Source organism: Sceloporus undulatus, chromosome 6, assembly GCF_019175285.1.
Source record: "Sceloporus undulatus isolate JIND9_A2432 ecotype Alabama chromosome 6, SceUnd_v1.1, whole genome shotgun sequence".
NCBI lineage: Eukaryota > Metazoa > Chordata > Lepidosauria > Squamata > Phrynosomatidae > Sceloporus > Sceloporus undulatus.
In genome coordinates this window covers 119,802,428-119,812,102 of record NC_056527.1, presented here as the reverse complement: position 1 = coordinate 119,812,102, position 9,675 = coordinate 119,802,428, and the positions used below count along the sequence as shown (strand labels likewise).

The 9,675-nt window shown below is 59.9% G+C and overlaps 1 protein-coding gene across 1 annotated transcript; it reads right to left on the bottom strand.

Moving 5' to 3' along the window:
• Positions 1-4,218: 4,218 nt before the first annotated feature.
• AP1S1 (adaptor related protein complex 1 subunit sigma 1) lies at positions 4,219-9,372 on the bottom strand. The gene is made up of 4 exons (XM_042473946.1): positions 9,237-9,372; positions 8,807-8,985; positions 6,916-7,241; positions 4,219-4,445 (listed from the first exon to the last, which is right to left on the bottom strand). Exons 1-4 carry the CDS (start codon positions 9,321-9,323, stop codon positions 4,219-4,221), a joined length of 819 nt encoding a protein of 272 aa, XP_042329880.1. The 5' UTR covers positions 9,324-9,372.
• Positions 9,373-9,675: the final 303 nt, after the last annotated feature.

Here is a 9,675-nt window from a genome sequence, read left to right as displayed (position 1 = left end):
TCCGGCGGAGGAGGATCGGAACCCTGATCTCCCAGAATCCCCGTATTGCTTTCCGTCAATTTCTGGGCGGAAAGGCGGGGAGAGAGAGGTAGGGCTGAGGGCGGGGGGTCTCTCCGCCTACCCGCGACCCTCCCGCCGCTGCAAGCTCTTCTCGGCGGCAATGTGGGCCGAGAAGGTCGCCCCCCGAGCTGATCCTACCCGTCTTTGAAGGCTGTTTCCAAGCAGAGGGTGGAGGGGTGGTGGAGAGGACTCTGGGGGCCTCTTCCAAGCCCTAGGCCCCCCCCTCAACAGGACGGTCCCTTGGACCTAGTGGGCGGCACGGAAAAAAAAAGGACCAGGACAAGCCCCACAGTCGCCCCCCGTATATTTATAATATATCTCCATTTACAAGAGTCTAATATTGCACATTAGTGAGTCTGAAAGCGGCGCTAGAGGAAAGCGGGTTAGGTTGTGGGGAGGGGGGCAGGGAGGAAGAGGCTCCATGGAGGGCAGGACGACCCCCTCCGCACTCCCCCGCCCGGCGTTGCTAGGGGCGCCTCGTCATCCAGTTGCTAGGCTGCCGGCCCACCGACCGTGGCGGTTGCGGGGGGCGGGCTCTGTCGCCATCTCCTGTGCTAGGCTACGGGCGGGAGGGGAGGGGCTCTGCAGAGCAGGGGCTTCCATCACGCAGCCGGACCATCCAGCCCCTCCCCAGCGACCCAGACCTAGGGTCTCTCTGGGGGAGCCCAAGCGCTAGGCCCTTCCTCTTCTCGGGATCGGAACCGAGCGGGGGGTTCAGCAGTGTGGGGAGGGGGCGCCAGTGGCCAGAGGGGGGAGAGGAGTGGCTGGGGGGGGGGGGGGGGGCAGGGGGCTCCCGCCCCGACAGCACTGCTGAGGACCAGCTGACCATCTGCCAGGCCTGCACTGGACCCCCCCTTCCTCCTCTGTGGCCCATTGCACAGCCGGACAGTTAAGGCTGTGTACCAGGGGGCGCTTTCCTCTCTATGGGGCAAAGGGGCGCTAACTCTGGGGGGACCAAGTATCTCCAGGTAAACTGTTAAAAGGTCTGAAGTGCAGAAGCGTTGCGGAGGAGATGCAGAGGGGTCATCAGAGGGGGGGGTCTGGGAGGGAAAGGATACAGCGGTGCCTGTCACCCCTCCCCCTCCCTGCCAGATGTCCGACTCAGCAGGAACTGCTCGTTGAGCCCTTGGCCAGCTCCAGCCCCGGCCGGCCTGGCAGAAGGTGGCCATCTCAGCCAGAGCTCTGGGCTCCAGGAAGAGCTGGCACATGACACTGCCGCGGAGGCCGGGCGCTGGAGGCGCAGGTGGCGCAGGAGCTGGCCCTTGAGGTGGGTGCTGTTGGCGGCGATAGGCGTCGATGTTCAGGTAGGACCAGTCCTGGCCAGCGGGATGGGGAAGGGCCGGGTGCTGAGCGTGGCGACCGAGGGCATGTCCTTGCGGTCACCAGCCAGTGCAGCTCCTTCTTCCGCAGCAAGGCCAGGTTGCTCTCAGTGGCCTTGAAGGGCTGCCCGTCCTGATGATGGTCTGGTTGGGCAGCACCTCGTGCCGGAACCGCTCTGCCAGCACACCGCCGACACCTCACCTCCGAGAGCAGCTCGAGGCCTCCAGGCAGAAAGCCACCCTCCGCGAGCCGCAGCTCCGCTGCGTCCAGGCGCTCCGGAGTCTGGGCACCAAAAGCGCACCAGCAGGATCCCCTGTTGGACAGATGAAGGAAGGAAGGAAGAAGGAAGGAGGAGGAGGTGAGAAGCAGCAGGCAGCAAAATTAGGGGTGGCTTGGTGGCTTTTTTGTATAATTTTTTACAAAAATTCCGTAAATAAACAATATTAAAGTGAAAACTCATTACAGCAGTGACGTAAAAACAGCTACCATATGAAGGTTCCTTTGTACATAAATGTGCCCCCCCGTGTCCGTGCTATGGTCACCTGGTACATCCTCCACCTTCCGCATCATCCGCCTTCCGAATATAACCGCAGGTCAACGCCCCCTCTCCTCTTGCCACCCACCCACCTTACCTGAGGGGCGATGGGGGGGGGGTGCCCAAATATTTCTGGCCTAGGGTGGCCAAAACACTAGAGTGGTCCTGGCAGGAGGCCCTGGGGACCCTTCCCCCCAGCTGGCTCCTTTTGTGCAGGAGGTGCTTGGCACAAGGCCCCTTTGGTGCTGGCCCAGGAACAGGAGGGGGCTGGCCCTGTGCAAAGCCTACTGAGGTGAGGGGGCAGTGTTGGTCAAGGAAACCCTCCCCCTGGCTAGTAAGTCTCCTGCCTTACCTGACGGTGGGGGGTCTGTCCATCACACAGGACAAGGGAGGCCAGGCCGTGTCCCCGCAACCTCCTGGAGGGAGCGGCAGCGCCTAGCAAAGGAAAGTGCACCCATCCCCCTGCCCTGGGAAGCACTGCAGGACAGCTGGACTTTTCGTGCTCTGGTTCCCTGGGCAGTCCTTCCCTTCCTCAGCCCTACCAGCAATGAGGACCCTGCCCTGATTGCCAACAGCCACAGGGCCCTGGAAGTGGAAGGGGCTGAGGACCAGCCCTTGTCCTGAGGCTCTCTCCACTTTGGACCAGGGGCCCTTTTGCTCTCTCATGGGGAAGGACTGTGGCCTTTAGCCCCCCCAGAAGCCTCGGCCTGCCAGGTTAGGCTGTTGACAGGCGACTGGGGGAGTTGGACCCTGAAACCTCTGGTGGACTCCCCTCCCCTGAAATGGGGAGGCTGTGCCTTCAGAAAGAGGACTGCTCTGGCCACCCAGCAGACTCCTGAGCTGGTCAAGAGGACTGCACTCCCAGGCACAGCAGGAGCAAGGTGCCACTTGGAATGCTGCTCCATGTTGGGCCACTGGAACAGGCTTCCCACCCAGTGACATGGGGTCCCCCCTGGATGCCTAACTCCTGCTCTTGGCAAGGAGTTCTGTTCAGAAGAAGACAGTGCTCCACCCACTTTCTCACCCCACTGGCCCCACTGGGAGCTGGGCATGTTAGGAGCTCCTTTGAACCTACGGACAGAAACCCTTGTCCTCATCCTTGACCCACTGGGTGAGGGTCTGCCAGAGGAGGCTTAGCCAGCGAGGGGCATTCCTCAGAAGCATGGGAGGAGTGAGCTGAAGCCAAGGAAAGCTCCTGGGACCTAGTCTCAAAGGTGCTACAAGGCCCTTTCAACTCGCTTACATAGGGATGGCATGGGGAGGAGGGGCCGGGTCTCTCCTTCCCAGTTAGCTTAAGCAAAAGCGAATTGCCTCAGCATCTCCCCCCTCAATTGCCTGTTCTTCCTTGTTTACCATCCTGAAACACTTGAGTGTTGCTTGGCCACACAATCCCACGTTTTCACATGTGAAATATGTGTGTGTGTGTGTGGGGGGGGGTTATGCCACTGTTTCTCAGAGGTGGGGGGGCAGTAGTGCTGGCAAGAGCATGGTCTCGGCTGAGAGAGTTCAGGCAAGGAGGTGGGCCAGTCTTGCAAATGGATGAACCAGTCAGCCCTCCCTCAGCCCCCACCACCCCGTGGGCTGCCCACTCGCGTGGGTACCTGGGGTGTCCATGACCCCAGAGGACTGGTGACCTCCAGCCCCATGGGGGGAGGTTGGAGGGGGTTCTTCCAAGGAAGGGGAGGAGGAAGCAGCCCAACCTGCCTGCCTCTTGTTCTTACTGTAGGAAGGCCTTGGGCTTCTAGGGGCAAAGAAGATGGATGGATGGATGAACCACAGCAGTCCTGCAAGTGGCCCCCCTCCTTCTCTCAAACTTGAATCTGCTTGTCTTTTAAAAACCTCCCCTTCCACTCCCTGCACAGCCAGCCAGCCACATGACACTATGCCACGAAATCTGAAGCTGCTTCCTGGCATCTCTGAGTGATGAGGCCCTAAACTGGTACTGGCACTTGGGGGGGGGGTATTGCCGTGAGTCTGACTGGCAGATTCCCTTCCTCTTGAGGGGAGCCTCCTTCTCCCCCCCCCCATAACTTCCTGGTAGCTCTGGATAGCCTCCATCCCTCCCCCCATTTTCTTTGCATTGCAGTCGTCCAAGCGTCCCTCACCCGCCAAGGAATCATGGCATGGGGTGCAGGTGCCCTGCCAGGGGCAGCCAAGCCCCTGAGCCTGTGCAGAGTGCACTTGCTCTCACACACTGCTTCGGGGCCACGGCTGGGCCCAGGGCTCCCTGGAGTTGGGGGTCATGGTTAAAGTCCCCCCCGGTCCGGCCCCATGGGCCACCCCACCTGCCCACTGTCCAGACCTCACTGCTTAGCGATGACACGGTACTTCTTGAAGTCCTTGGGCCCCAGCTGGTCATCCCGAGTGAGGCGCGGACCTTGACTCCGGGGGTGCTTCTCTTTGACCATCGGGAGCAGAAGCGCTGCAGGTCCTCGGCCACGCCCTTCCGCGCGCTCCCAGGGGGCCACACGGCAGCCCTCCACCAGAGCTGTCTCCCGGAGTCTATGATGTAGATGGACTGCAGTCCAATCTGGGTGAAGGGTGGGGAGGAGAGGAGAGCAGAGAGAGTCAATCTTAGGGAGCTGAAGGGCTGACCCACAGACTGTAATTGGAAAGGAAATCTCACATTAATTAAACAACGCCAGTGTGGAGGGGAGAGGAGAGAGGGTCAGTCAGTTGGGGAGGAAGGGGGGCAGAGAGGCAGAAGCAGAAGGGAGGGCCGTGTTCAAAGGACAAGTCTTGGCACATCATATTAAGCAATTACAATCATATTTGAGAGAAAGAGAGAGAAAGAGAGGAGAGAGAGGGAAAACAAAGGCAGCGGCAGGAGGAGCAGGAGCAGCAGCAGCGATACAAATAGTGTAGAGTAGTAGCAAGATCACAGAGAGAGTAAGCGTTCTACTAGTACCATTTGGACGGGGCCCTTTATTGCTACGGGGTGTCTCAAGAGCAGAGAGACACAAGAGGGAGACATTTATTTGGCAACGGGTGGGTGTCCTGAGGCCGAACTGCGTCAGGATTTAGGATCCGCGCTCCAGCAGCCCGTCACGGTCCTCCTCCGAGGAGCCCCGCCACCTTCCTTGATGGGGGCCTGATCCCCCACACACCTACGTGAATAAATCCAGCGAAAAACATTTGTTTTTTATCCATTGCTTTCTTTCAAAAGAAAAAAGAAAGAAAAGCAAAGGGAGAAATAAAAGCAGAGAGAAGGAAAGAAGAGGCCAGAATGAAGTGCAAACAATCCCACGGATGTCGCGACAGAGGCAACGCTGCACTAGACCTGAGGAGTGGGAGGGGGCCGTTTAGGACCCCAGAGAAGCCCCCAGGCCCCTTTGTGCCAGGGGGTCAGGGCACACGTGCGATCTGTGCTATCCATGTCCACCGCCAGGGCAAGTGCCAGGGAGTTTGTTCCTTAGAAAATGCCAGGGAGCTGCCTTGACCTCCTATAAATCAGGGCCAGTGCGCCAAGACCCCCCTCCAGCCTCCACCCACAGAGGGTGGCTTGATCCAGGTCACCCTCTTGCGCTCTCCCTCAGATTGCACACAAACCTGGCCAGGGAAAAAAAACCCCACCCGTTAAATTGCATGCAGAACTGCACCACACCTCCAAGATTAGGTCCAAGAGAAGAAAGGAAATGGGGGACACCATGAAGCCCCCCCCACTGACACGCTGAATGAAAGGAAGGTTCTCCTAACCCAACAACCCGCAAGTGCTGATGTGGAGCAAAGGAGGGGGGGGTCTCCCATACAACAGCTGCAAATTCCCCAACTTTCCTCAGGAGAAGGCCCAGTTGTATCGTGACCACAAGGAGATATTCTGCCTCTCGCCAAGAAGAGAGCGCCACCCGGCCCTTCCTGCTGCTACAGAGGAATGGGAAACCTTGGTGTTAGAGGAAGTCCCTACATCCACAACATCAAAAAAATAGTAATGACCCACCTTCACTTGTGGGTCGTGGGGGCTGTTGATGGGTGGGCTGCCTCCCACTCTCTCTGGTCAGTTTCCACAGAGCCCTTGAAGGGACAGAAGGTGCTCGCTCTACCAAGATGGTGTGTTGACAACAGCGCCAGAACCTGCAGAGGACATCTTCCTTCTGCAAAATCTCAGGATTTTTATTACAAAAGGTCAGTTTTGGGGTTCAGGGGGGGGGGGGCACAGCACCTCCACTGCCCTGTAAATTTCTTTCTGGTCAATACTATCTGGCTGTCTAAGCTCCTATAATTGTTCTTCAAACCGCCTCTGATGTCTGGGAGTGAAAACGGACTGGGAGGACTAAAAGTGGTGGGGAGCGTCCCCCTTTGGCTGAAGGGTGCTGCCTACTTCAAAGGAGCTCCAGCGGCTGAGGCACCCCCCCCCAAGTCTGCCTGCAATCCACACAGCTTCCCCCCCAGCTATTGGGTGAAGCAGGACATCTGACGCTCTGATCCCTGGAAAGCCTCCTTAGCTCTTCTGCCTGGAAATCTCTGGCAGCAAGCACAGCAGTGCAGTCAGAGTGGGGCACTTCAGGAGGGCCAGTCCTGCCTCCTTGGGGCCAAAGCTACCAAAGGAGACCAAACTAGTCCAAAGCATTTCTTATGGCCGTTTTCCTGGCACAACCGCCTCACCTGTAGCATCTGGTTCCAGTTTAATCCAATTGCTACAGAGATCCAAGTGCAACTGACTTAATTAAGGATGGAAGAATCCTTTCGTGGGAGGAGAGTCAGGTAAAAGAAAACTGCTGTAGCCTCTTAGCTTTGTGTTGTTGATTTCACCAACTTTAGCCAACTTGGCCAAACTTGCGGTGTGGTTTGGCACTGTGTCCACTTTCATCAGTGAAATGTGGGATGGGGGTATGCCTGGACCTGAGGGCCTTTCATATGCAGCAGCCGACCCACTCCAGGGAAGTAGGATGCAGTCTAGCACACTTGGTGTGCCCCTGTCCCACAGCGGGCCGCAGGACAGTGCCCCTCCATGGTGGCTCTCTCCTCAAACCCCCCCCCCCCCCCCCCCCCCCCCCGCCAGCCCTGGGAGGAGGCCCATTTCTTCCTGTGATTTGTGTGGAGGGGAGTGCCAGGACCCTCAACCCTCAGGCCCCAATCCCCTCCTGCTTCCTGCCTGGCACCCAACACACACAGTCCTATGGGGAGGGGGCAGCAGGTCAGAGCCACTCCCCACCACCCCACACCTCGGCCTCCCTTTGGCCAGCAGTAGCCCCCTCCCCATGGCCTCTGCCCACTCACGCTGCCAAAGTACTTGTCCAGCAGCTCCACATAGCGGTGGATCAGCTCCAGGGTGATCAGTTCATTGTCCTGCCCCTCAATGGCACAGCAGAAGTAGAGGCTGGCGTACCTGGGGGACAGGAAGGAGAGCATACAAGGGAGGGGGTCAGGTCTCCCCCTCCCCAGGGATCGATGAGGCACTGTCTCCCAAACCCTCCCCCAGCCAGGAGTTGCTGCTCCCAGACACATCAGCTGCATCCTTGGGTTTGGGAGCTGATGAAATAGTGGGGTAGGGGAGCTTGTGATGTGGGGGGAGGAGAGGCCATCAGCTCTGTCCCAAGCAGCAGAAAGGCCCCCCCAGAGCCCCCAACCTTCCCCTGCACATGGGGCCCAAGAGGGGGAGGCCCATGAGAGTCAATGGGAGAGAAGGGTGCCAGAGAACTGGAAGTGGGAGGAGCATTGCCCAGTGCCCCCCAGAAGCCCTGCAAGGTGGGCAAAGGGGGAGAGAGCCCCCACCTGCAGAATCTGAGGGCAGAAGGCAACCGTTGAATGGTGGGGAGGGTCAGCCTTAGGTCAGGAGTCAGTCCCTCCCCATGGAACGAGGGAGGGAGGGAGAGGGCTTCTTTTCTGCTGGGGCCACTGGAAAGTGTAGGGGGTCATGCTTGGCAAAGTGGGGGGGACTTCTTCTGCCTCACAAAAGAGAGACCGATGCTTCCCCACCCCACCTTCTGCTTCCGCCTGGGTGGGAAAGGCACAAGGAGACCCCCACCCCACCTTCTGGAAGCACCTGAGCCAAGGGCCCCCTCGGCTGACCACGTGGGTGGGTGGTACCAGAGATACTGCCCCTTTGCTCTCCCCAGTCCCCTAGGCTGCCTGAGGGCAGAGAGAGGAGCCCCCTCCCCACTAAGGGAGGTTTAAGGGTCTCACTGGGTGGGGCAAAGATTGAGGTCTTTCCTCTCCAGGGGCTGCCTGGGGTGTGTGTGTGTGTGTGACCTCACCTAACCCTTTCCCGGGGTCCAGCTATTCACTGCTTGTAGACCACCTTGAGGTTCTTCCACTCAAGGAGGCCCGGGAGAAGAGGTTTAGGGGTCTCGCTGGGTGAGGCTGCCTGGGGGAGGGGTGTGTGTTGGGGGGCTATGAGCCCCTGCCCCCCTTGGGGTCCCTCCACTTGAGGATGCCAGAGGGAGGCGCCCTCTCCCCACTGAGGGGTAGTTAGGGCTCTCGATGGGTGGGGCTGCCTGGGGGGAGGGCCATGTGTTAGGGCTGATTCCCCTGTCTCCCCATTTCTGGGGGTCTGTCTATTCATCGCTTGTAGACCACCTCGAGGTCCCTCCACTCAAGGCAGCCAGGGGGTAGTACTTCAGGGGTCTCGCTTGGAGGGCCTGCCTGGGGAAGGGGCTTGTGTTAGGGGCTGTGACCCCCTTGCCCCCTACCTCTAGGACCCACCACTACAAGAGACCTGAAGGAGCTCCCTCCCTACCGAGGGTAGTTAAGGGGTCCTGTTGGGGGGGGGTGTCGGGGGTCTCCGTGGCCGCTCACTGCCTGTAGCCCACCGTGAGGTCACTGCAATCGAGGAAGCCAGGGAGAGGAGCCCCCTTCCCACCGAGGGGTACTTCAGGGGTCTCTCTCGGGGGAGGGGCGTGTGTCGGGGGCCGTGGCCCATTTTCCGTGGGAGGGGTCTCCGTGGCCGCTCACCGCTTGTAGACCACCTTGAGGTCTCTCCACTCGAGGAAGCTGCACATCTTGGGTTTCCTGGCCAGGACCACCTGCATCAGCTCCCGGACCATCTTCTTCTTGTCGCGGTCGGAAGTGGCCAGGTACCACTTCTGGAGCCGGAGCTTCCCTTGGCGGCTGAAGAGGAGCATGAAGCGCATCTGGAGAGAGAGCTGGGCCGGTCAGAGCCAGCAGCCGGAGACCCCCGCCCCAAAAGCAGCAGGAGGGCGACCCCTTTCCCTCCCTCCCTGCCTCCCTCTGTGGGCCCAAGGGGCGAAGGCAGTCGCCCTCCTGCCCTCTGCACATGCTCAGGAGCGCCCTCGCTTCCGGGGCAGAGGAGAGACCCCCGCGCCGCGTCCCGACAGGAGTGGCCCCCACCCCCGGACCGGAAGTGGCTGCCGGGGCCCCTCACCATGGCGACGGCGGCCCCTTCCTCTTCCTCCGAGGAGCTGCCCAGTGCCTCCCGCCCGGCAGGGCCCCGCCTCCCACAGCCGCGCATGCGCCCGGGCCCCGCTTCCGGGGAGGAGGGCGCTGGGTCTCCTTGGCAACGCGAGGGCGGGCGGAGGTTGCCGAGGCGACGGGAGGAAGGCTGACGTCATCCCGGAAGGATGGTGCTCGGACCAGCTTCCCCTGCGCCCCTTCTCGCATGCTGGGAAATGTAGTTCCCTGGAGGCTTTCACAGCTGCCTCCATAGGAAACTGTGGGGCGCGGGCGGCTTTCGTGTCTCAGGGATTTAACCCTTTTATAGGGGAACGAAAACAGGCAGGAATGGAAGTTAAACTTGTTAGAGTTCAGCTTTCATCGGCAGAAGAGCAAAAGTCTAGGCAGACTATTCCATTACATCTGTCTTC

Coding starts and splice junctions, on each gene's coding strand:
- AP1S1 (XM_042473946.1), bottom strand. CDS start 9,323: ATGCGCGGCTGTGGGAGGCGGGGCCCTGCCGGGCGGGAGGCACTGGGC. Junction 7,242..8,806: donor CTCAAGGTGGTCTACAAGCG/GTGAGCGGCCAC, acceptor CCTGTCCCCCAG/GTACGCCAGCCTCTACTTCT. Junction 4,446..6,915: donor GAAATGGGCCTCCTCCCAGG/GCTGGCGGGGGG, acceptor CCCTTCACCCAG/ATTGGACTGCAGTCCATCTA.